This window comes from Sapajus apella, unplaced genomic scaffold, assembly GCF_009761245.1.
Source record: "Sapajus apella isolate SASKATOON/1434 unplaced genomic scaffold, GSC_monkey_1.0 scaffold16, whole genome shotgun sequence".
In the NCBI taxonomy this organism is placed as follows: Eukaryota; Metazoa; Chordata; class Mammalia; order Primates; family Cebidae; genus Sapajus; species Sapajus apella.
In genome coordinates, this window is record NW_022436956.1 from 23,291,489 (window position 1) to 23,317,680 (window position 26,192).

At 47.0% G+C, this 26,192-nt stretch overlaps 2 protein-coding genes across 7 annotated transcripts in view; one reads left to right on the forward strand and one right to left on the reverse strand.

The window, feature by feature from the left end:
- The window catches only part of PPP2R1B (protein phosphatase 2 scaffold subunit Abeta), a 56,414-nt gene extending 38,649 nt beyond the window's left edge, over positions 1-17,765 (forward strand). Inside the window, exons 14-17 of one of the 6 annotated variants that reach the window (XR_004270935.1) lie at positions 289-431; positions 800-891; positions 5,987-6,108; positions 16,347-17,765. Coding sequence is in view for 4 of the 6 variants with exons in the window: in XM_032285613.1 (XP_032141504.1) it covers positions 289-431; positions 800-891; positions 5,987-6,108; positions 16,347-16,439 (450 nt within the window). In the remaining 2 variants the exon portion in view is untranslated. Of the gene's footprint in view, positions 1-288; positions 432-799; positions 892-1,329; positions 1,858-5,986; positions 6,109-15,207 lie in introns of those variants that run through there. The other 5 variants (XM_032285613.1, XM_032285615.1, XM_032285611.1 and 2 more) reach the window with 5 other exon arrangements.
- The window catches only part of SIK2 (salt inducible kinase 2), a 120,824-nt gene continuing 111,981 nt past the window's right edge, over positions 17,350-26,192 (reverse strand). Inside the window, exons 10-15 of the mRNA XM_032285610.1 lie at positions 23,294-23,522; positions 22,548-22,832; positions 22,251-22,414; positions 21,410-21,520; positions 20,599-20,690; positions 17,350-19,871 (exon numbers count right to left, since the gene is read on the reverse strand). Coding sequence (XP_032141501.1) covers positions 19,250-19,871; positions 20,599-20,690; positions 21,410-21,520; positions 22,251-22,414; positions 22,548-22,832; positions 23,294-23,522 — 1,503 coding nt within the window. The 3' untranslated portion in view covers positions 17,350-19,249. The remainder of the gene's footprint in view (positions 19,872-20,598; positions 20,691-21,409; positions 21,521-22,250; positions 22,415-22,547; positions 22,833-23,293; positions 23,523-26,192) is intronic.

Below are 26,192 nucleotides of genomic sequence, written 5' to 3' on the forward strand. Positions count from 1 at the left end.
AGGTTGCAGTGAGCCAAGATCACACCCATTACACTCCGGCTTGGTGACAGAGTGAAACTCTGTCTTAAAAAAAAAAAAAAAAACTACAGTATTTTAAAAGTGCAATTTAGTTGTGAATTCTGGTCTAATTCTCTGATCGTTTGATTCCTGTGTCCCTCACTGAGCTGCTCAAACTAGAAATATTTTCCTATTGGTCAATTATTTTCTTATTAAATATTAATTTGTCTCATTAGATATTGGAATTTTTTTTTAAGTGTTTTAAATGTGCCGTCTTACTTATTTTGCTAGGCACTGTCTGAGGCCTGTGGTCAGGAAATAACCACTAAGCACATGCTGCCCATCGTATTAAAAATGGCAGGAGACCAAGTAGCAAATGTTCGCTTCAATGTGGCCAAATCTCTACAAAAAATTGGACCAATTCTAGATACCAGGTAAGATTTTAGTGTTTAGTCTTGTTTTTAAAGTGTATTTTAAATTTTACGATATAGTGGGGAGTAATTAGCTAAAATTAAGTTCAGTGATTTTCACTTTACCCAAGATCTGGGTTTACTTAAAGAAAATAATTTAGCAACCATTCTTGAGGATGTCCACTATGACTTTTATATTTATCCTCTATGTATGTGTAGATCATTGTCTGAAGCTACTTTTGCTGAGAATTTCTTTAGACATTATTTTGTGTATTTGTCAAGTTAAAAAAAGTTTTTTTTAACTTTTAACAATTACCATAAAGCATATACACCAAAAAGGATTTCTCTGGCCCATTAGATTGTCTTTCACAGATAATATTTTTGAATGTCAGTGCTTTACAGGGAGAAGTTAAGCCAGTACTACAGAAATTAGGTCAAGATGAAGACATGGATGTCAAATACTTCGCACAGGAAGCTATAAGTGGTATGTATTTCCTTCTTCTGCCTTGCAGCTTATGGTTTGGTTAATTGGGATTTATCTCTATTATGTGAAAGGTGTTAAGGGGGTAGGATGGTAAGTATTATGGGAAGCAGGGAGGGTGGTGAGTTCCTGGAATGCTGCCGTCTCTCTGATTAGAACCCTCTTGGCCCACCGTTTTCTCATCGGTGAGCAGACTATTTTTCTTAGTTACATGTCTAGGACTGGGTAGGAAATATGATTCTCACTGCTAAGAACAGTTTTTCATTTGTAATTTAACCAGTTTTTAAAGTTGTACTTGTGATTAGCCTGGCCGAGTAAAGACAGTGACCGCAATGAGAAGTTGTTAGTCTGATGTGTTGGATCATTATTGTGCTTAATATTCACGTAGATCGTTCATAAACTTTCTGTACCACTAACCTGATTTTGTTTGGAATTTTCCAGTTCTTGCATTGGCATAACAAGGAGCAGGAGGGGAAAAGCCTTTACTAAATTCTTATCACAGATTTCTAGTCAATGTGTTCTTAACTGGGTGGAGAAAGATGGAAAACCTTCAAGATCTCATCCAAGCAAATGGCAACAACTTAGAAGAAATCAAATTTTAGTGACTTAATTCTTTCTAAAGATGAAATGGGATTTTTTTTATTCATCTTCCTTGTTAACTAATTATTTAAGCCATTCTGATTGACCAATACCCGACACTTGATACTTGATTGTTTCCTAATGCTTTATCCATTGCCCACCTGGGCTCCCACACCCTCACTGCAATCAGGCCCCAGCCACATAATGTTCCAGACAAAGCCTGGAGAGGGGTGGACCCAGATGTGGAGTAGAGTGATTCTCTTGATGTTTACATATATCTCTGTGTCTCTCCATCATTCCAAAGTTAAATGTACATGTTTAGAATAACTTATTTTATAAACTCTTCGGGAGACATGTCGTGATTTGACCACAGGGAAAGCCACATTTTCCGGATTATGATGGTCTGCATCAGTCTCACATGAAAAGGGAATGTGAGGCTGGGTGTGGTGGCTCACACCTGTAATCCCACCCAGCACTTTGGGAGGTCGAGGCGGGTGGATCAAGAGGTCAGGAGTTCAAGACTAGCCTGGCCAACATGGTGAAACCCTGTCTCTACTAAAAATACAAAATTAGCCAGGCACAATGGTGGGCACTGTAATCCCAGTTACTTGGGAGGCCGAGGCAGGAGAATCGCTTCAACCTGGAAGCGGAGGTTGCAATGAACCGAGATTGTGCCACTGTACTCCAGCCTGGGTGACAGAGCAAGACTCCATCTCAAAAGAAAAAAAAAAGTGGTGGCGGGGAATGTGGAAGCTCAAGGTTAGTGTAGTGGTTGTTCTGATTTTTATTTGCTTGATTTTGATGTAGTCATGTTATTCAGAAACCTGAAGTGTGGGTGCATCTTGCTGCTAACGTGTGATGCTGACACGTGACTGAATTTGAATACCTTACCACTGTGCCTCCATTTAAAAATACTTCTCTCTTTTTCGTAAAAAGCTTTACCTGTAGTCTCTTCTAATAAGCAGTATTTCTGTTTCATTGTAAGATTGCAGTTCTGTATTTTGAATAAGTCTAAGAACCATAGGCATAATACTATGCAGATTTCCTACTCTACCTGGCGTTGCTTCTAGCAGTATTAACACCTGGTCCTTGCTGCATTGTACAGTAGCTTTTCAAACTGCTGTTTTATTGCTAACTTTAGTATGGGTGATGCTGGAGTCTTATCACTTGAAGTGTTTGCTTTTCTACTTTTACAGTAAAACCTCATTAATTCTAAAATGTAAAATAATGAGTTAAGCCAAAGAATTTACTGAAACAAATTAATATAAGGAAGCCTATTTGAACTACTTAAGCAGTTTTAAAGCCCTTTTTAAAAAGCACCCATTTGGGATTATTTGAGGTCAGGAGTTCAAGACCAGCCTGACCAACATGGTGAAATCCCCTCTCTACTAAAAATACAAAAAACTTAGCTGGTCATCATGGCGTACACCTGTAGTCCCAGCTACTCAGGAGGCTGAGGCAGGAGAATCGCTTGAACCCGGGGGGAAGAGGTTGCAGTCTGCCAAGATTGCACCACTGCACTCCAGCCTGGGTGACAGAGTGAGACTTTGTCTCAAAAAAAAAAAAAATTTTTTTTTTTTCACATAAACTCACCTTGTCTCATGAATTTTGGTTAATGAGGTTTTACTATAGTTTATTTTTCTCTCAATGCATCTTGCTATGCAGTTTGCTTGTTACCCTGTTGGTTTTTGAATTGTTGATTTTGTTCACAGCCTCTTTGAAATCTAGCAAGTCCTGTTTAGTGAAGGCTCAAAGACGACTCTAAGACTTTGTACATTTGTTACATAAAACCAAGTTTTACTGAATACTTTCAAATTTGTCCTACCTTAGAAAAACAGAACAGAAATTGTAAATCAAAGGTTATCTGTCTGCATTTTAAACTGCCAAATTACCTTACAGTAAGTTTCCATTTTATGACTTTGGGCTAAGAAAAGTATTTTCCTAAGCAAAACCTTTTTCTGTTTTCTCATTTTAATATGTTAAGCTATTATGCTATAAACATTTTACTTTTAGTTTCATGGTTCTTTATTTTTTATTATCTGCAAGTTATGTTCCTCTTTGTTGGATTTCATATTTGAGAGACATTTGCATTGGAACCATTGCTTTACTCTGGTTGGAAATGCCATTGGTTTGGGGACAGACTTTTAAAATGCCCTTTTGTCTCCCCCTGGGGAGCCCTAAGCATTGACCTCTCCATCCTAAAACTGTTTGACGGAGAGTGGACCCTGGCTTTCTTAAGCATGGGTCGGGGGTTTGTCTTTTGGGTTGACCCCACAGGGACTTCATTGTTTCTTTCTGACTTAAGCAATAGAGAGAGAATTTGTTTTGGTGCTCTTCAGAGGAATTGTTCCTTGGCTCATAACTTGGCCATGTTCTCCGTGAATTAGTTCTCCTGTGTTTTTTTTTTTTTTTTAAACTACCTTAAATTTAAGGGAAAAGTTTTCCTATCTTGATTTCACTGGAATATAGGCTTTTGGAGCTCTGTAAGGCTGGGATTTTTGTCTGTTTTATCTTCTACTGTATCACCAGTGCCTGGAACAGTGTCTGGTACACATAATGGGTGCTCAATAAAAATGTGTTCAATGGATGAGTTTGTAAAATATCCTGATGTGTTGTGTGCATAGAACAAATCATCAAAAGAACCAGACTGTGTCTTATTCTCCCATTGACACAAAGGTTTTCTTGTCTCAGGAAACAAGCTTTATGTGGCCCTTCTGTTGGCTTTGGCTACAGTTGTGTGTGGATTTGTTTGATTGCCTCAAACATGTATTGTTGTTTTTCATCCTTAGGCAGCTTACATTAGTTGTTTGTTTGATTAGAAAATATGAAGCAGACACACACACACACACACACATGCACAAACATACAACCTATGCCAATAAAAATGTCTGAGCAACAATGGAATTCATCTTGGTGTTTCTCTCTACAATTTATGTGGGGTTTACCCCTCAGGTTAAAGAGAACAGGTCTTGCCTCTCTGTCTGTGCTACCAAGAAGATGTGAACCTGAGGATGCGTCTTGTTTCATAAGAAGGAAAACAGGTGAGGCCGGGCGCGGTGGCTCACGCTTGTAATCCCAGCACTTTGGGAGGCCGAGGCGGGTGGATCACGAGGTCAAGAGATCGAGACCATCCTGGTCAACATGGTGAAACCCTGTCTCTACTAAAACTACAAAACATTAGCTGGGCATGGTGGTGCGTGCCTGTAATCCCAGCTACTCAGTTGGCTGAGGCAGGAGAATTGCTTGAACCCAGGAGGCGGAGGTTGCGGTGAGCCGAAATCGCGCCATTGCACTCCAGCCTGGGTAACAAGAGCGAAACTCTGTCTCCAAAAAAAAAAAAAAAAAAAAGGAAAACAGGTGAATACGTGATTTCTAAAGAGGCCTTGTTGAAATAACGGGCTGCCGTCAGCTCACAGAAATCCCACAGTGCAGCCACTGTGATGCAGAGCCCCAGGGGGTCTTTGCCAGACAACTTGTCCTGACTTAACAGAGAAGGCAGCTTGACCTTTGAGTTGGCTTGTGCAAGCATTCAGGTTGCTTGCATAGTCCTCCAGGGAAGCAAGCCTGTCCTTCCTGACCCTGTGGTTAAGCTGTGTCGGTGTTTTCTTGGTGCACTTTTGTTCCTTTGTTAACCGTTGTGCTGTCACTAAGTTGAAAAGCTGGGGCTCACCCTTAGACGTCACTTTGGCTCTGTTCCTGCGGCGACAGCAGGGCGGGGTGGCCAGGCAGGTCCGGTGCTTATTCTGTCTTTATTCTGTCTTCTTGTCTTTTACTTAAATTCCTCTGACTTTAAAAAATGGTGAGACTCTTATCGTAAAGCTTCCTATTTTTCTCCACTGTTTGGATATGAAACTAGAGGGAGAGCGCCTGTCGCCCAGTGTTCTCCCGCTTTACCAGCTGAGGTGACTGCCCCAGTCTGATGTGATGTAATTGTTTCCTTTTGATTCTCCAGTATTCCTGTTTCCATGCAGTTCCTTACTCCCCTCTTTCCTCTTCCCTCACATGTCTCCCTCCAGTCCTCTGTACCTAGAATAGTCTCACTGTCCCCCGTTTGCCTCCATGAGCCTGCTGTTTCCAGGAAATTATGTAACGTTCAGTTGGGATGGAAAGCTGGAGGATGAAGAGTTTAATTACTCATTGCGTTGAAAAGCCAAGTCATTTCTATCTCCAGAGTTGTTCTCTTAAACTTAACGTTAGTATGAGCTCTGAAAGGAGCTAGGTCTTTACTGTGGTTGGGGCTCTGGCGGCCATCAGTGACCAAGATATGGGGAACACCCACGTGGGCACCAAAAGGCCTGATGGGGCAGTGCTTTCCAGGGCCCCGAGGGAAAGGCACCTCAGCACAGCCTTGGACTGCCTTGGCTTTCTCTGCCCAGGGCCCCATATCCTTGTAGGTTACTGCTGGACTTCCTATCTCTGCTGGGACAACTGAGGGCATCCTGGCTGGGAAGCACAGGTGGGCTTGGGTGGGATGTGCCCTTGTCAGAGAGAGTTACAGCACCACTGTCTGTGTCTCTAGTGGTGGCACAAAGGCTGAGGAAGCTAGATTTTCCTGTGAATGACAGTGAAGAGCCCAGTGTCCCTTGGGTTGACAAGAGCCACTTCCCAAGACCCAGAGTGCCTGGAGAAGACACAGGGAAGGTAAGTGCCCTGGAAGCGTGGGGCTGAGTCCTGCCCTTGGGGCTGTGGGCAGCCAGGGTGGCCTGGTGTGCAGGGAGCTACCGCAAGGTAGGCAGAGAATTAGCACCTCTCACTTTGTCCCCAGGGGAAGAGTCCAGTTTTAAGGGCCGGAGTAGATTTTTAAAGCTTGCTGCTGGTTTACTTCCTTCATTCTGGGAATGCCTTCTGTGGGGCAGGTCACTGGCCAGAGCTGTCACTTGTGGCCTGAGGCCCATTTCCCATTGCCTCCCAGACTGACAGCAAGGCCCATGCAGAGGACACTGGTAGTTTGGTGAAGAGTTGCTTGTATAAAGGGGCTGTTCCCATTTTCCTCATAGAATATAGGAAGTGATTTGCCACAACTCCTCTCAGTTATTTCCATTTAAGATAAATATAGTTGCAAGTTTCTCTGTAACAGCTCAGACGTTCTGCAAGCCCCATTGGATGCTACTCTGCGTGGGAATGGTGTACAAAAGTCCCAGTTTGGCAGTCGGTGCCAGCCACTGCCTCAGGGCCATTCATGAGGAGAGTGATTTGTGACTTACAGATACATTCAGCAAAGGAGTGCAGCGGGCCTGGCTGCCTTGTGCTGATGTCAGACTGCGTGTAGTTCATGGGGAAAAATCTGACATTCCCACACCCACTCTAGTGGGTTTGCTTGGTGGAAATTCTATTAAGTAATATGAAAAAGGCTGCTTTTTAAGTCACATGGCTTTTCATTTTATGTGAACCAAAGCCATGCAAACGTTTTTTTCTGTTCAGGTCCAGAATCGCAGCTACTCATCTTAGAATGTTCTTGCCTTCCTGAGGGGCTGCATACTTGTCCGTGGGCAGCTCCAGCCATTTCTGCAGTGGCTGCACGGTGGGAGGAAGTGCTGGGTGACCACTGTCCTGATAGATGCCTGGGGTGGCCAGCCCTTGGAGTCCATGTCCCCTTCACAGAACTAGGCCTCAGGGAGGAGAGGTTGGCTAAAGGAGTGGGAACGACAGTAACACACTTTTTTAGGCCTAAACCACAGACTTCTTTGGGAAGAAAAGGGTTACGTCTTTCTACAAATTCAGAGCCAACTGCTCATGCCATTGATGCGTGGTATGACCCGACGGAGCATGGATCATTGAGGTGGCTCTCTTACGCCTGACGTGCTCAGCCGTGACGGCCGGGGCTGCGCCTCCTAGCTGAGGAGTTACTGAGATGAGCTGCTGTTACTTGAGCCTTGGTAACTGCAGCACCTTGTCAGGCACTTCACATCTCATGTAATCCTCACCCACCCACCCTACGTGGTAGGCGCTGTCATCATTTTTTGATCTGTCTTGAGACTCCCCCAGCCCCTGTCATGTCTATTTGGGAATCTGTTTTCCAGGAAAGGAGGCCGGGTGGTGCTAGGCCTCTGAGGCTTCAGTTCATTTAACTCAGAAAAATCCCCCGCCCCATGACTCAGGGAGCCTTCCATGCATTTGTTTCACTTAAGGAAAATGACCCGAGGGTGAGATGGAAAGGGAATTGGCTGTTGCCAGGCAGAGCCCTGTGTGTCAGGGGCCAGCAGCCAAGTGAGTGATCCAGGAAGTCATCCAATTGCAACTAGAAATTATTCTTAACCCCTCACTGTCTAGGGTGCTTAGTTGACTTGCCAGTCTGTCCAAAGGGGGTGAGAGTGAGTGCCTTACTCCGTCAGTTCTCAGCCAGCCTCAGGGCCCTCAGGGAGCCATTGGACATCCCAGGGGCTGGGCCTGCCGCTTGAAGAAAAAATGGAAGAGGTGAGAGCCAGTCCCTCTTTGTGAGGGGCACCTCCTTGGTGCCCTTGAAGTCTGTAGAGGTACCTGTGTGTTGGATGTTACATGTGTCCCCCTCAGGCAGTACCTGTCAGGGAGCAGCGTGGGTCACCTCCCACACCCTACTGCCCCAGGTCAGCACAGCGGCTCGCTCTTGGACGGTCGCATGGTGGATGGAGTTGCTGGGAGGCCTTGTCAGGCGAGGGTTAACAGGGGATTTGTTTATTGAATCACGAAGTAGCTGTCACATGATTTTAATCAAAACACCATTTCCCTGACAACAGTGATGTCAGTCTTGTTATTGCAGGAAGGAGCAGCTGTGAGGGACATTCAGTCTCTATGCTGAGCCCAGGTTTGGAGACTGAAGTCAAGTGAAGCATCCATAAATAATGGCTGCAGACATGGCCTGGCTGCGTCCAACCTCCGCCTTTTCCTTTTCTCTGTGCGGAGTCTGTCCTGTATACATACTGACTTGCTGAGGCCACCTTCTGCCTCCCTTGCCCCTTCTACTCTGGTTTCTGTTTATTCCTGCCTTCCTTATTTTCTGCAGAGTGTCCCTTGGGCCCCTAGGGTCTCTGAGTTGTGCCTGTTGACGTGTGTCTCTTCTGTGGATTTAACCAGCACCTGCTGGTGAACCAGGCTGTTCTAGGCCTGAGGCTGCGGTCATTCTGCAGCTCAGGAACTTTGCTTGTCCTAGAGCCAGCCTCCAGCGTCGGGGAGGGCTGCGTGTCCCTGTCCCTCCCAGAGAGTAGGCTGGTAGGGCCTGCGTGCTGTCCTGCAGGTCTCAAGGACAGCTCTAAGGAGCTTCGCCGGGAGGTGCCTGAAGGGGAGGAGCTCCTTAGGGGCCCAACCTCTTGGTTAGAGCATTAGTTCTCTTGAACCCAGAAAGACTACAGGAGGTGTGAGTCCAGTCGAACTGAGGACTGATGACAAAAACCAAAGCCCAGGGATGCTCGATCCCATTCCTGGTGGCCTCCAGCTAAGGGAATTGGACCTTGAAGTCCATCGGGAAGTCAGACATAGGCCAGTGACTGGGCCTGCTGGAGCAGGGTCCTTCGGCTCTGACCTGCTCTTGGCACCTTCTTCCCTGTGGCGCTTGAAGACTGAGCTGTTTGCACAAAAAGACTCCCCCAGGCCTTCCAACTCCTTTCCACCCAGGAGCTTGACCTAAAAGTTGGGGATAAAAACGTCTTCCTACTGTGACATACATTCTCAGGTATGTTCTTATGTTTGTGGAACATGTGGCTGATGCTGCCTAGAACTCATTTCCGGAAATTCAGAAATCCTGGGGCTGAGTTCCTGGTTCTTAGTCTGGAGCAGATGCTCAGAACAGTGCAACCACCTTTATGTCTGTGAAGACAGAGCTCACAGGCAGGAAGCAGCTGTTTTCTGTATCTGGTGTTGGGGCAGTCAAGAGTTAAAGCAAGACAGGCCAAGTGGGACTCTGTGATAGCTCTCCAGGGCGTGGGGGTCTTCCAGGCAGTGCCATGCCAGGCTGCATTTATTTGCCCCTCGAAGTAAACTCAGGATGAGGCCGGCCAGCCTGTGCTCCAAGTTACCACTGGAGACGCCAGCCTTTACAATGATTGGCCTGGGTTAGTGGCAGGGCTGAGAGGGCGCCAGGGCTTAAGGCCTCTTGCCAGAGGTTCTGTGCTGCCTCCTGGACAGTCCCTGGCTGGAGGGTGGTCAGGTGGCGGCTCCTGGGCTGGATGGGAGCTGGATCCTGCTCTCCCAGGCTTGCTCCATGCCCAGCCCTCTGCCTGGCCCTCTCATTCGTGGTTCCCTCCCACTGCCTGCCTGCCCTTCGGCTCTCACTTTGCTGGCACAGGGGTGCTGCTAAGCATTCTGGCTGTGTAGTGACTGGAAGGCAGTTCTGGTGGGTCCCAGATGGAAGGGACAGGCAAGACCGTGGATTCTGGGCACTGTATGTGGTGTGCTTGGAGGAAAGGCCTTGGTGGCTTTTCCTCCATTCCATTGTGTCCCACCCCCAACCATGTGGGTGGCCCTTGGGTGACAATGAATGGACTCCTCAGGGTTTGAGTTGTCAGCCAGCCTACTTTGGGCATCTCACTTTTGGGGAATGAGGAGGGAGCTGGAGCCAGAGCTCTCTCAGCTGGCCCGAGGAGAGTGATTCAGTTCTCCCTTTGAGAAGCTCAATCCCTAATGCCTTTCTGCTTGTCCAGCTTTTGGGGGCTCAGCTCCAGGGGAAGTCTGCTTCCCATGCTGTGCTCCCTCCCTTCGTTCTCCTCCCTCCCAGACCCTGTGCTGGCTTGGTGGCGCAGCCCAGCTCATGCTTTCTTGGGCTTGGACTCTCTCTTTGCCTATTTCAGAGCAGCTCTGAGTCAGTCTGCCCTAGGAAAATCCCCCCAGAAACACATACAAAGGGAGGCAGCAGCAGTGGCAGAGGTGCCCGGCAAGCTCCCTGTCCTGCCTGACCTTGGATTTGGCCTGAGTGATTTGTGGGCACAGCTTCATACCTGGGGGGAAGCAGGTTTGCCAGTGATGCCTGTCTGAGGGAGGGCCCAGGCCCTTCGCTTCAGTCAGGACCCACATCTGCCTCCTAAGGGACGTTGTCCAGGATGATTCCTGTGCAATAACCCATCACTCAAGGGCTGCTGCTCAGCTTTTGACGTCACTGGCGGGGCTGAATTGAGAACGGCAGAGCCATGCTCTCAGCCCCAGGGCAGAGCAGCCGTGTTCTGTGCAGGTGACATTTCCTTTGTAGCCGCATAGCATCCAGGATTTAGTGCATAAAGACCAGAACTTCCTCCCATGGTGCCAACAGGCTTCTGGCAGGGCAGGAGGCCCCTTGTCATCTGGATCCACCCAGGGACAGATTAAACCCCTTCAGCAAGGAGGGTCCCTGTGAGCTTTTTTTTTTTTTTTTTTGAGACTGTGGCCCAGGCTGGAGTGCAATGGCATGATCTCTGCTCACTGCAACCTCTGCCTTTCAGGTTCAAGTGATTCCTCCCAAGTAGATGGGATTACAGATATCTGCCACCATGCCCAGCTAATTTTTTATTTTTTAGTAGAGACGAGGTTTCACCATATTGGCCAGGCTGGTCTTAAACTTTTGACCTCAGGTGATCCGCCTGCCTCGGCCTCCCAGAGGTTCCTAACTTTGGTCCATGGCACGGAGTGGGGCTTCATTGGGCCCAGGAACCAACCTCTGTCCTGAAATTCTATGTCCCAAGTTCTGGGTCTGTGTACATACTCTTTGGGAAGAGTTCTTAGCTTGCTTTTCTCAGTGTGCCAAGGGCCTCTGCAAACCCTTGATTTAAGATCTAGTGGGGCAGAAAGCAGCTCCTCGCCAAGAACAGAACCTCGGGCCCCGTTCCCACCTGTCCTGCATCGTGATGAAGGATTTGGGAAGTGCAGGCTCTGCTGGCCGGTTCCTTCCACAGGGTAGAGGCCCTGGGTTTGGGGTGCAGGCCTCCCTGCGGCTCTCCTTCCCCATCCTGGTGGAGCCTTCGACTCACAAAGGCCGCAGAACTGAAGGGTGTCCTGGGGAGTGCGGGTTTGGGGCCTGGCTGGCCGCTGGTCTGTTATTTTGCCTGCGTCCTGGGGCACTGGAGTTGTTTTTGGCAACACAGAATAAGAATGGAGAAATTTGGTGGGAAAGGAAAAAGTCTGCAAAACATCGTTACGGAAATTTAGTGCTTTCCTTAAAAAAGAAATGAAACTCAGCAATACTGAAATTTTGGGTAGCCAAGGGGTAACCGCCAGTTTAAGGCAGGACTGAGCAACTGTCAGTGGAGCCGGGCAGTAGTGGAAGTTGGTGAGGCTCTGCTCCTTCCAGCCTCTGGCAGTGTGGGCCCTGCTGACTGCACCCTCCCACCGCCACCCCGCAGGGTAGGCACTGTCTTGGTTCTATAGCATGGGCTCAGTTGAAATGGTGTTAGTGAAACCAAATTTCAGTCAAGACCCTGCTGCCAGCAAGCTGGATATAACAGTGGCCTTTCACTCTGGGCCTGGCACTGAAACAGGTCCAGGACGCAGGAGAACAGCATGGCTTATGGTGTCTCCAGCACCCTGAGGGCACGGAGCTGGGCCTCAAAAGGGTGCTTGTCTCTGTGAGGGCGTGCAGTGTGTGTGTGTGTGTGTGCGCGTGTGTGCGCGCGCGTGCGCACGTGGTGTCGAGGCCTTTGGCAGACCTCAGAGAAGATGTGACATCGTGACTAAGTAGCAGAGTCTTTTGCCTGGCAGCTTGCAGTACCCCTTCCCATTTCCATCCCCTGCTCTGCAGCTGCCTGTCCTCGGAGAGCCCCACGAGAGAGCCCTGTGCATCATCTGCCGCCCTTCCTCCTACTGCAGCACGAGGCCCTTGCCCAGACTACCTGGGCCAATGGGCTTTGCCCTGGGACTCTGAGAATCAAGGAGCAGTAATTAAGCAGTGCCCAGTGGGGCCCTGTCCTTGTGCAGGCTGCGGTTAGCAGTGCTTCCGTCAGCGATCTGCAGCGGCTAACGTGTACTCAGGCGATTTGGAGCAAGGTATTATTTACCCTGCTGACGTCAATGAGAACATATTATCCGCTGTCCTTTTCTGCAGCCTGAAATGAGCACCAGAGCTCAGAGAACACAGCCCTCTTCCATACTCTAAAAATTCCACCCAAGGCCCGATGAGGCGGAAGCCCTATCGTGTTAGCCTGACATTCACACCACCCAGGCTCTTAGAAAACAAGTTGTTTTTATTTTAATTCAAGAGGGTTGGAAACATAAAAACAGTACATTTTCCTTGCAGAAAATTACCCCATTTAAATTACCATTTGGTACAAAGATTATTTGTTACACTGCATTTTAGGCAATTTTCTAACATTGAACAGGTTACACTTTTGATTTGTATTCACATTGGAGCTATTATGATTTGCACTCAAAATACCAAAGCTATTGAACTCACCATTTTTTTTCTTAGTAATTAAAAAAAAAAGCACACAGAAAAAATAACTACAATTAGATTAACTTTATCAAAAGTAACTCTTTCAGACCAAACATCCAGCAAAACCACCCTCCTCCCTTCAGATATAAGCAAATAATCTTGCCCTTTCTACAAAGTGCAAATATCTCTGTATCCCTTTTATTTCTCAAACTGCAGTCCCCAAAGTGAAGCAAACCTTTCTGCTTCTTTCCCCTTCAGAGATTTTGGTGAAGGCAGGTTTCTTTTACCACCCATGGTGGAGAGGTCTCACCACTTGAATTTCCTTGACTGAGCAAATCTTCAGCAGACAGGCACCAGAGAGCCAGCAGCAGCCCAGTTATCTGCACGGGGGAATGTGACATTATTCCGTCTGGGGTCATATGTTTCCAGGATGTTGTTTTGAACTTCTATTTTTAAAACTCCCCCCACCCATCCCCTTTGCCTCTGAAAGGACAGTATTAAGTCAAAGTCTGCTATTACTTTTTTAATCCTAAAAGTATCTAATAAGCACTTCTGTTTGATGGGGCTTGACTGTAAGGAAATGTTACACCCCTCCTTGAGACAAAGGCTGAGTTCATGACCATTCCTGGGGTGGAATCTGCTGGCCGGCAGTGGTGGCCCGATGCCATGCAATGCAGCTCCTTGGCAATCGAGGAGGGGCGTGTTCTGTAGGAAACTGCTATATTGTAACGGGAATAGTAGACATCTTTGAGGTGAGCCTAAACTTCTGCAGTTAACTGGATGCTGAAGGGCAGGTGGGTCTGTGGGGACTTTGTCTCTCTCAGCCTGGTTCATTGCATGGCCACCTGGACAGCTGCACTGTCACCTGAAGGCAGCCTCTCCCCCAAAGCCAGGTGGCTGTTGAGTAGAGAATAAGGTCGTAGGAACAATGTCACTTCCGCCCTGTGCTTGACCAAAATGGGGGCTTTGTTTATATAGCTGTTTGCTTGTGAAAAGCGTCAGATGCTACTGAGGAAAGAGGGGAAAGAGAGGGCTTCTTGCAGAGCACCAAACCCAGAAGCCAGTCAAGCCAAGCGCTTGTCCCAGCTCCTCCACTCACCAGCTGTGACCTCAGAGAAGTCACAAACTTCCAAGAGCTTTGGTTTCTTCAGCTGTGAAAAATAAGGACAGTGTCTCCCCCAACTCATTGTATAGGATTATTGTGAGGATTAGAAGAGATTGCTTATGAAGGTGTTTGGTTAAACTAATGTACAAATACATGCTATTGCTCCCTTGTGGGTGGGCAAGTGGAGTATCCGGCAGAACCCATCAAAGCTCTCCCTGGGTGAGTCTGCAGGCAGTGTTGCCGCCTGGTTCTCTATCTGTGCCCCAGTCTGTGCCTGAGTCTGCTGATGTGTTGAAACCTGCCCGGATTTGTGGGGTGCACCTAGGATGGCTGTTAAGTCTTTTTTTTTTTTTTTTTTGAGACAGATTCTCCCTCTCTCGCCAGGCTGGAGTGCAGTGGTGCGATCTCAGCTCACTGCAACCTCCACTTCCCAGATTCAAGCAATTCTCCTGCTTCAGCCTCCTGAGTAGCTGGGACTACAGGTGTGCACTGCCACACCTGGCTAATTTTTTCTTTCTTTTTTTTTGTATTTTTTTTTAAGTAGAGATGGGGCTTCACTATATTAGCTAGGATGGTCTTGATCTCCTGACCTTGTGATCCATCTACCTTGGCCTCCCAAATTGCTGAGATTATAGGCCTGAGCCACCACCCCCAACCAGCTTTAAAGTCTTTGAGAATCAGCCAGGTTACCTTAATTGGGGAAAAAAAAAATGGGAAAATAACTATGTGACAGGCTACTGGGAGGTGAAAGGCTCCACTGTCTTTGTGCATCCGCCACCAAGAACCAGACAAGAACTCTGACATCACAGGTGCTTCAGACCACACTGTGGAACCTGTCAGGAGGGAGACAGAAACTTTACGAAAATCTCTTTGTCTAGTTTAGAAACAGGCAGAGGATACTGCTCTTGTCTTTCATACATCGCTCTGAAGATAAGTTTTATAAAAAAAACTCCAGGTTGGGCGTGGTGGCTTACACCTGTAATCCCAACACTTTGGGAGGCCAAGGGGGGGTGGATCACCTGAGGTCGGCAGTTCAAGACCAGCCTGGCCAACATGGTGAAACCGTCTCTACTAAAAATACATAATCTAGCTGGATGCAGTGGCGCACACCTGTAGTCCCAGCTACTCGAGAGGCTGAGGCAGGAGACTCGCTTGAAGCCAGGAGGCGGAGGTTGCAGTGAGCCAAGATTGCACCACTGCACTCCAGCCTGTGTAACAAAATGACACTCCATCTCGATAAAAAACAAAAACAAAAACCCAGAAGCAACAAAATGATCAAAGATCCCTACCTGTACAATGACTCCAACTTATGACCCTCCCTGTTCTCCAGTTTTCACCTTTGATGTCTAGGCACCAAGAGACTGAGCGGCTTGGGTGGCTTCTGAGGAGGCAGTAGAGACAGCTGTTTAGGGGTTCGAGTGCAGCAAAAGTCACTCAGTGCTGGGGTCAGCCACTGTTCATGGGGACCAATACTGTGAAATGATACTGCGTATTGTCTCTACAGGAGGTTGAATGGGAAAAAGTTATCTGGAGTATGAATTTTCTTTAAGCCAATAGGGAGCTTAAGTGTGACTATTGGTACAGGTTTTAAAATGTAATCCAAATGCATTTATGAACCTGGGGCTTGACTAAAGGCTGGAGGACCCACAGAAGGAGCACTGCTCACTCACTCTGACCTTGCATCCTTAACTGCCGGCGTGGCTCCAGAGGCTGCTCTGGTGCCCACATGCCTGGGACCCTGAGCAACTGTGACTCCAGGCTGCTGCTTGTCACCTTGCCTTAGTTTCTGGTTGATCACCTAATCACTCCTGAGCTGGGAATATCCTTCTCCCCACGTCTAACCCATGGGCAGAATTCTGTGAGCGTTTCCCTGCCTTTAGGACTGATGACACTTGGTGTGTGGGTGGAGGTTGGGGAGTCGGTCTCAGGAGGAGTCTCTTCCGCGGGGGCCTTCGATCAATGGGAGAGGGTAGGGGGCAGGGGAGAGGCTGATATTCCTACAGAGGGTTCCCCCTTGCTCCCCATCAACGCACAGAGCCCCTCATTACTCCAGGGCCAGAGTCAGTAAGGGGCACGAGAGGTGAGGGCTGGCTTCAGTCCTGGGCTCCTGTCCCATTCACTGACTACAGGACAGGTTTAAACACTTAGGAGTTCTTGATTTCTGAGGGAGAAAGGGCCACTTTTTCTTTCCTAGGAGGCAAAGGTGGATGGAGAAGAGAAGGGGTTTGCTCAGATCTGCACGAACAGTCCCTGAGCCCCAGCTCCACTCCTCTGGTGGGCCCTGGTGCCCTCCCACCCATGGATTCTGGAGGTCGTTGGTGTAGACCATCAGCCTCCTCCTTTTCCCATGGTGGCAGAGGGCAGTGCAGGCAGAGGTGGCGAGGGGGCAGCTGGGGATGGTTGGTGTCACTGGGAATGCGAAAGTGGACCACCTCTTCCTGTCGGGCTAACGTGCTATTTGCCTTACAGGGGCCAGCATATCAGTTGCATGGAAATACTAGAGACACACTTGCCCAGCTGGAAATTGCAGAGCTAGTGCATTTCTCCCAGAGCAGAGACTAATACTCCTGGATTAAAACAACATAAAAAATAAAGTACCACACATATTGCACTTTTTGCCAAATGAAATTTTTACCTCACGTTCATCTCACCAGAGTCTCTTCAGAGGAGCCTGGTTTACAGGATGATGAAGCTAATGATGATGATACAGTAGTGTACACACTGCTCCTGTGAAACAGACTGGAAAGCAAGTCAGTGCTTCAGAGTAGCCCCTCAGAAAGAGTGGTACTAAGACTTCTTAGTGTTATATTAGTATTGATGAAGAGAAAACTGCTTGGAAGCTTCCATGGGTCACAAGTTGGGGACAGGGCAGCAGACGTGATCAAACAGGGCTGAGCAAACACCTGACTGACCAACAGAACCAGTCTCCTCAGCAGCTTACATTGCAGTCAATACAGAGGGTTATGAAATTTATTGATTTCTGCTTGAAATAAATGAGATAAGCAAATAGGCGCTTACAACACAGGTTCCAGCAGGAGGGATCGTGCTGTGCATCAGGCCGGTGTTCACACCACTGCTGTGCCTGACGGTTCCTGATGGGCCTGGCTACTGCAGGGTGTGTCTCCATTTCTCTCTGGGTCCCTAACCTTCAAATAGCCTCTCTGCAGTCCCTCATCTGTCAGCCTAACCATCCTGCCTTAGCTCCCAGGTCTCCTGGACTAAGCAACTCATGGCATTGTTGGGGGGCAGGAGTTTATATCAAGCTGTAACTATACCATTCCTGCAGTTCTGAAATGAGCAGCCTTCACTTTCAATCTGGAAGGCATTTTAATATCGCAAATATTGCAGCAGCACTTCTGTAGTATATCTTGGGAAAATGTCTTCCTTCAGTCTAAACAAATCAAGCCCCATTTTATAACTGGCTATTTTGCAAAGACTCGAAACAGATTAGAGATCTTAATGAAATGATCTCTTAAATGAAATCATGTTCTTTATTTCACGAAATCATCAATCTTAAGCATGAGTAGGAATAAACAACTCCCAGAAGGAGCTTAAGTCATTCTTCCTGGATTTTCACTGTGTATGATTAAATCACAAAAATGACAGTCCCCATACTGCCCTTTCCCACTGACATCCAGAGTCCAACTGCGAGCACAGTGCCTCTGCAAAGCGTCCTGGCACCCATGGTGAGGGCTGGCGACCAGGCAGTCTCTGGCCAGCAACAGGGACTGCTCAGGTTACTAACGTCGGTAGAGGCTGGGTTCGCATGGCCAGAATGAAACCCCTTAGGCTTTCCATACTTCCTCACCTGCCTGGACACTAACTACAAAGAGGAAAGGCAACTTAAAGGTGTTTTCTAGATGCAGCATCAGTTAGACTCTGTGCTTTAAAGAAGATGCTTTGTGCTTAACACATTCATCTGCTGATGGAACGAGCCATTCTGAAGGGCAGAAACTATCATCTTTGAATTAACACTGAATTTGTAACACCTGGATGTTAACTGTCCAAATGACAAATTACTCATCACTTCTAGGGATACAGTTAGCTAGCTATAGCATCTATTTTTCACTTACTTTGATGACTGAATTGTAAGCACTGGTTAAGTTTTATTAGTAATATAACGAGTTTGGCAGATGATCTGCTTAAACGGTTAACACATCTGTGGTTCTTTGAATATTGCTGTAATACTTGAACATTTCATTACAAGTCAAAACTTTAAGGAAATTAAGAATGCTGATTCCCACATGGTGGAAAACAAACTCTGAAGTGACTTTGGATTTAGCATTGACATAAATGGAAACTGTTGGTTTCTACAGAAAAGAAAGAATTAAAGCATGATCTGGGGGAAAGGCACAGCACTACCACTTCACATGGGACGTAAAAGTTCATTTTTCGTGTCCTTAAAATCTCTAAGCCCTATATGGAACTGTCCAAATATACAAAGCTCAATAAACTACTAGCAACATATAGTGTAAGGTCAAAGTAGTTATTACATTGGAAAAGAGACAACAGGTACCCTGGAGACCGACTGCCCCCAAGCCAGCAGTGTCCAAGAGAGACTGCAGGAAGAGCCTGCCTTCCCTGGCCCAGGGCTGGTGCTCTTGATGCTTTCTTGAGTTTCTTGCCCCCTGCCTCCACTGTGGCAGGTCTCCTGTCAGTTCTACGTGTGACACCTTTGGAGTCCTGAGTACATTCTGACACTCGGCAACCCAGGGCACCTTCTGAAGAGGTGTGTCACCTGCTCCTGAATGGACATGAAGGTGGTCTCAGGGGTACCAGCTGTTATTTAGTGGCCCCGATCCACTGCTTTGTGATGGCCTTGGGTGATAACTTGCATCAGCAGGTAAGAACTTAGGATTCAATGACAAAGCACAGCTTTCCTATATTCCCTGTGCACCCGATCTCCTGATGTCTTCTTGATTTGCCTTGTAGCAATATGTTGTTGCTCACCTTCAGTGAAAAAATATATTGCCTTTTTTCCCCCACATATATGCCATAGCACACACCTTTTCTGCTTTCACCAAGGTTGCCCTTGATAATAAACTGATGTAATCCGGCATAAAACCTGGGTCTGAATGTCTTCTTAGGAACACATTTGTCAGTGCCTCCCTTGAGAGCTTGCTCCACTTGACATTAGGGCATGAGCCTCAGCCTACAACTATGTTCCAGCACTTGCCACAGAAAACTTTGTGGTGGGGCAGAACCAGGAGGAAGCAACATCCACCCCAGCAGGCCCTCTGATTCCATTGGGTGACTTGATTTCTCCCATTAGGGAGAGGGCAAGAAAATAAGCTTTAAATTGAAAAGGCTGGAATAAAAATAGAAACATACACTCTTCCGTTGCCTGACCCACCTCACTTCCTGTGCTGAGACTAATTCACCAGGACATACCCGTTGTGTTGTGGATCCACAGCGTCTAGCATTTCACAATCAAAGAGTCCAGGTAGCTCAGAGAGGGCTAGTGGGTCATAGCTGGAGGGGGCCTCTTGCAGTCCTGGGCTTCTGGGACAGTCTGGCCCCGTGAGGTCGCTCTGCTGGGCTCCATCCACAGGATACTGACAGGAAGTGGGATAGTCTGGAGCAGGGGAAGCAGCGCTTGGCAGCTCGCAAGTCTGATAGGAGAATTGTAAGGGGGCTGGGGCAGCTCCTGGCTGTCGTGGTGGTGGCGGTGGTGGTGGCGGTGGTGGCTGCTGCTGCTGTAGCTGTGTGGGCAGCGGAGGAGCAGCCCGGGGACCTGAAGTGGAGGGCAGGGGCTGAAGCTGCATCTCCTGGTACTGGCTGAGGAAAGGGCTGTATTGCATCTGCTCAGAGGAAGGCTCCAGGACCGGGCTCAGGGTGAACGGCGGGGCCTGCTGAGAAGGCGGTGGAGTCTCCTGGCGGGGAAGGGGCAGCTGCTGACTTGGCTGTGGGTAGGAGCTCTCTGCTATCTGCATCTGATTAAAATATGCCTGCAGTTGAGACTGCTTCTGGAGAAAGAGTCGCTTCTGCTGGAGCCTAAATTGGTAATATCAAAGGAAAGAATTTTAAGTCTTCTCAAGTGATGGCAATTTTAATGCAAATGCAATACCAGTCACTAGCTTCAGTCCTCTATTTAGGTCTCTCTTTCTCATGTCAGCAAAAACAACTGGGAATGGGAACCCATTGTGTTGAGTTTCCTTAAACCTAATCTCATTTTCTGTCCCCCAGCTCTGATGCTCCTTCCGTGCCAATGTGAGCAGAAATGCATTTTCTCAACTCCGAATTTTTCTCTTTATACAATGAAAGGGTAGTTTCCCTTCTGGAGAGGCTGGAAGGGGAGAGAATCACACAGTGTCTGCAGTTGATGGATTGATTAGGGGAGCTCTACCTTGGCCAAGCTCCTTCTACTAGCGAGGCCCATGGGCACACATGACAGTAAGGAGGACACAAGGCTTCTCTGCCACCTACCCCACCTCCATGGCTTTGGGCCACTGATTGTGAAAGCTTGGGGCTAGTCATACCCCAAAGAGGAAATGCCAGAAGAAAAGGAAAACAAAGTACACCCTAGGGCTGCCACTGCCTGACGGCAGTCCTCCTTGAATGCTAAGATATCCTCTGAGTAATCATGCTCACAGGGCCCGTGGCAGATGCGGAAAACCTATTTTCTTAGTAGTGGCGAATATGAGAGGGAAAGGACATCACGTTCAGCATTCTCAAGGCTTCCAGAAAAGGAAGCAAATTTTGGCCAAAGCCCCCTTCTCACCTGTGTTCCTGCAGCTGCTGCTCAAGGCTCCGTGGTGGTTCTTTGCAATAAAGCTGACAGGTGTTCTGTGCCTTTGACAGGAGGCCGGGCTTCTGGAAGAGGAGAAAAACAACACGAGCGTGACATGTGCTGTCACCTAGGATGCTGTCATCAGATGTGCTTCTGCCTGCAGGATGAATCCAACTGTATTCTACAAAATCCACATGGGGGAAGGGACTGCCATTTGCTCTGAGACCCGAAAGAGCATTGGGCCAGCAGGCCTGGGCCATCTCAGATCTCACCTACTTCAGTTTCCACTCCATTTCCAAAAGTCCACTAGGACTAAGAGACTCATGGACATTAAAAAGCAATGAGGAAGGTGGAGTTAGATCTCGAAAGCCCCAGTACCCACTGAATAAATAATTCATTCTTTGCAAGATCTAGGCTTTATCACTTTTTAAGATTTTTATGCACCAACATAGAAAGCCCATGTAGAAAATTTGCAGATGTAAGATTTTCATTTTATTTATTACTCATTAAGTGGAATATAATTAGAGACAAAGAAGCCAGGTTTCCCGTTCCTACCCCTCAGTGGCATATCCCTTCGAGGGGCCTGAGGACAAAGCCTTTCTGCCTTTTCCACTACCAACACAGAGCATAAGGCTGAATCTGCATGTTTCCAGAAACTACAAGTCCAGAGTCAAACCTACTTGCCTATAAGGAATCAAGCAGCTACCCTAAATAAATGCCAGGCAAAACAGGTTTCTGTTTTGCAGAAGGACAGATTCTGGATGAGCAGAGTGAGATGGACTTGCAAGAAGAAGGACCCCACCTGAAGTCTGTGCTGCAGGTACTGGGTCTCCAGGCTCTGCCGTGGGGACAGCTGAGTATGCACGCTGGCAGGGAGAGTGGAGACGCTTTCCTGCTGCTGAGAAACTTCCTCCTGAGGAGCAAGGGGGTGGAAACAGTTTTCAATTCCCCATGGGGAAAAACGTCTCAGTTCTTAGCTGAAGCACCTTTGCAAATGTCCAAGAGGAATCCCAACTCCCTAAGACATAATACTCAAAGCTTTTACAGAGCCAGCAGGCTAAGGGCTTGTTACTCTGCGGAACATTCATGCATGTATTACCTCTAGTTAACAATTACCTAGTCAGTATTAGAGCAAAGGCTCTTGGTGTCGCCAGGAGGCCATTGCCTTCATGTGGGCCTTGAACTATAATCCTCTTGGATGCACTGAAAATAGGCTCAAAATAAAACCAGATAAGTAGCAGTATTGTATTTTTAGTCTGAATAATCCACTTGTGATATTTACTAAAGTAATACCACATCAAAAGTAGTGGTGAGAAGCTTCTCATTTGGGTGCAATTCATTATTATTCATTTGTGCATGTGTGGCGGGGACAGGGGAGTTCAAGGGCGACTGTAAGAGGTTACTCATCTATACTCTGCCCTGTGAGGCAAAAACAGCTTGAGAGTATCCAGGCCTCCATGTGGTATCGAACACTTGGGAGCAGCGAGGATAGGTTGAACCTGTCCACTGACCAAAGGAGCTGTGGGTTTTCCCAAAGAACCTGTTTGCTCCAGGACTGGAGGAAATCCTCCAAGTGAAAGTGACCATCTTCAGGACAAAGTCATCCTCACAGAGCCATCAAGGAAAGGGCCCAAGGTACCCACCTGAGGGCAGCTGCTAGCAAGGTCCTGGAGCTGAGGAGCTGCTGGTGCCAGGTTAGGGTCTGCCTCTGGTCCTATTTGTTCATACAACAGCTGCACTTTGTTCAACTCTAGAATTCCTTTGGTTCTAGCCAGATTCTGAAGGTGTTGTCTAAATGCTACAATTCCTGAAAGAAAGTACAAAGATAAAACAGTTTAAATAAAATACAAGGCCTTTCAGTGATCATAGGTGATCACACCAAGAGGGCAAGAAACCCCCCTCCGACACAAGTTTCAAAACGCAGAGGAGGAAGTGCTCACCTTGGGTGAGGGAGGTATCCGATGCTCTGCGGCCCTCTCTGAAGCTCACTGGAGACCTGTTGTGGACCTCCCGTTTCTGGGAGCTCAGAGCCTGCATGGCTGGGTTGGTAGGTCTCAGGCTCATGAAGGGAGATGTCATGCGGGGTGAGGGCTGATTGGCTAACATGATGTCCTTAAGGGAAGGGTTATCCTCCAGGAAGTTCAGGTCCCTCTGAACAGACCCCATATCATACTCAGAGTCCACACTGTCAAGGGAGGGGCTGTCGTTCATGGAGAAAATTTTCCCTTTAAGAGAAAACAGAACAGATAAAACCAACTGCAATAATATCTTCTTGGAACATAGGGTACAAAGCATAACCAGCTTGAGTCTTGACAACTACCATGTCCTTAATCTCCAATCAAAACATCTTTCCAGAACCTTTTTACTGGCCAACTTAGTCATCTTCAAGTTTAGTGAGGAAAATACTCCAGAAGTGGCATCTGTAAGATCTCTGCCACTCCAAAAGAGCAGAGTCCCTGATGAATCATACAGCACCCAGACAAATCCTGGGGGCTACGGGAGCCAACTCAGACATTTCAATTCCCTTTGATAGCTGCTGCCAGGCTGGGCCTGCTGAATCTGCTCCATAAAGGAATAAACTATCGGCTCAATTCTAGGAGTTGGCTGGCATCATGACCACTTGTTGGTGATTGGAGTATGAGATGACACCATGAAGACTCAACCTGGTGTCGCCTCTCTACTGTACCTGCCCCAGGCACCACGACCAGTTGATTGGTCACTTCTGACAGAGTATGCCGTCTCTGCCCACTGCGTGTGGACTGAAAGGCCTCGAAGGCATGAGTGGGGTCTTCCTCGGCCTCTCCTTCTGTCTCCAGCCCTTCGTCAATGGAGGTCTCCATCATGTTGCTGGGCAGTGACTGGCATCCCTTCCGTACTAGGACAGGAGGCACAGGGTCAAGCAGACAGCCGTTTACCTACACGCCAGGAGAGAGGAAACTCAGTTTCTGCACCACTGAGACAGAAAAATCCAGAGAGGAAAACATGTCAAGACTTGTGGCAAATTAGAAATTAAGTAAAATATTTTAAAATGCACGTTTATTATGAATGACAACACACAGATTAGAAGTGAAGGCAAGTCAACTGCAGAACTCAGAGACAGAAGCCCATTATGACCCGAGCTGGCACTGCTGCCCAGGTTTCTCTGAGTCATCATTACAACAATAAACAACTTTTTTAGTGGTTTCCAGAAGAACAGGGGTATATTAGTTTGAGGCCTACCAGTTATTTTTTTTTTAAATAAGGGAAATGAAGAAAGGAAAGATGAGATTTTTTTTTTTTTAACTACATGGCTCATTGCTAAAAAAAAAAAAAAAAAGGGGTAGTCACCAACATTCTTCTGTTTTTCAACTATAGGCATACTGGAAGGTTTTAGAAATACTTTTACGCTCATAATTTAAGTGCCTGCCCATTTGATTTAGTCTTTAATTGGTTCTATGTGCCTGAGGAATGCAAAGTAAAAATTCTATATAGACAGACTGATACCACAAAAAGGATTGAAAAAAAATTCAAATGGCAGACTGCCAAAGCCTTTCATTGTAGAACAACAAATGGCTCACTGGCCCAAAATTCCAGCAGAGGCTAATAAGCCCCGGTGCACTGAATTCTCTCTCCTCCAGCAACACACACGTTATCAATGGTTCCTATCCCACAGGGGTGAGCACAGCACAGCCCCTCCTAAGCACTTGCCCTTCCCATGCAGTTGCCATGCAAACCGCCTAATGGAAGGCAGAACAGGAAAGGGGGTGGGGTTGTGGTTGCAAGTTCTGGCTGGTAAAAGCCCCTGTGAGGAGGTAATTATTTACCTCATTACCTTAACTATTCCCCCGTGGAAATCAATCCATTTTCTCCTATGAATAGCTGCTCAGGAACAGCCAGTCATAAGACACTCAGTTCTAAGCAGCACTTTCACCTGGAAAACACTGGGTAGAGCTATTGTTTTCTTTGGAAGCAGAAGAAGCTCATGTATGTGAGAGGGGGCATGGGGTTTCCCTTTGCCAGACACACAGGAAACTTTCCTCTTATGGCAGCCAATCTGAAGGCACTGCGAGGCCCTTTATTTGGAGAAGGAGACTTGGGTGACTCAGATCTTTGTTTGCTGCAGGGAGGGGAGGGTTATTCCATAACATCCGTTCTGGGCTCTAACCCTCACTTGGGTAAGGTGGCTAACACATTACAGAGTTTTAAAGTGATAAGCGGTCATTTAAGAGGAAGAATGGCAAATGCTTCCTTCCCAGACTGGCCAACCTTCCCCATGGCAGCAGAAAGCAAAACTCTGAAACTCGGCCAGCAACTCTTACTCTTTCCTTGGTCCTTCCCCAGATAAACTTTCCTTTTTGACTAAACTTAATAGTTTCCCTGTAAGAAAGAACGGCTATTTGAGAACTTATATTCATACTTCTAAGCTCCTTAAATGTCTACTAATATAATTTTCTAAAACTAGCCAAGAATGGTTTAGAAATGAATAAACCAACAGAGAAAAGAAGATCATTAAGTCATTATCTACTGAGAATCCTTATACTTACAGCCTCCATCAAAATTTTACCAGACATTTCTTATAAGATAAGCCATACAAGCAGGTTCTTTTTTTCCCTCCTCCTTCCACTTTTAACTTCCAGGGTATATCTGCAGGATGTGCAGGTTTGTTACATACGTAAATGTGTGCCATGGTGGTTTGCTGCACAGATCAACCCATCACCTAGGTAATTAAGCCCCGCAGGCATTAGCTATTCTTCCTGATGCTCTCCTTCCCCCACCCCCCCAAACAGGCCCCAGTTTGTGTTGTTCCTCTCCATGTGTCCATTCAGCTCCCACTTATATGTGTGAACATGTGGTGTTTGGTTTTCTGTTCCTGCATTAGTTTACTGATGGCTTCCAGCTCCATCCATGTCCCTGCAAAGGACATGATCTCATTCCTTTCTATGGCTGCATAGTATTCCATGGCGTATGTGTACCACATTTTCTTTACCCAGTCGTCATTGATGAGCATTTGAATTGATTCCATGTTTTTGCTCTTGTGAGTAGTGCTGCAACGGACAGACTTGAGCATGTGTCTTTATAGTAGAATGATTTATATTCCTTTGGGTATATACCAGTAATGGGACTGCTGGGTCAAATGGGATTTCTGCTTCTAGATCTTTGAGGAATTGCCACACTGTCTTCCACAATGACTGAACTAATTTACACTCCCACCAACAGTGTAAAAGTGTTCCTTTCTCTCTGTAACGAGGCCAGTATCTGTTGTTCTTGACTTTGTAATAATCGCCATTCTGACTGGTGTGAGATAGTTATCTCATTGTGGTTTTGACTTGCATTTCTCTAATGATCAGTGATGTTAAGCTTTTTTTTCATGTTTGTTGCCACATAGTGTCTTCTTTTCATAAGTGTCTCTTTGTGTCCTCTGCCCACTTTTTAATGGGGTTGTTTGCTTTTTTCTTGTAAATTTGTTTAAGTTCTTTATAGACTCTGGATATTAGCCCTTTGTTAGATTGAAAAAATGTTCTCTCATTCTGTCAGCTGGCTGTTCAGTGTTTCTCTTCAAGCAGGTTTTTTTTTTTCCTTAATATTTTTACTGAGTCACTCAAAAC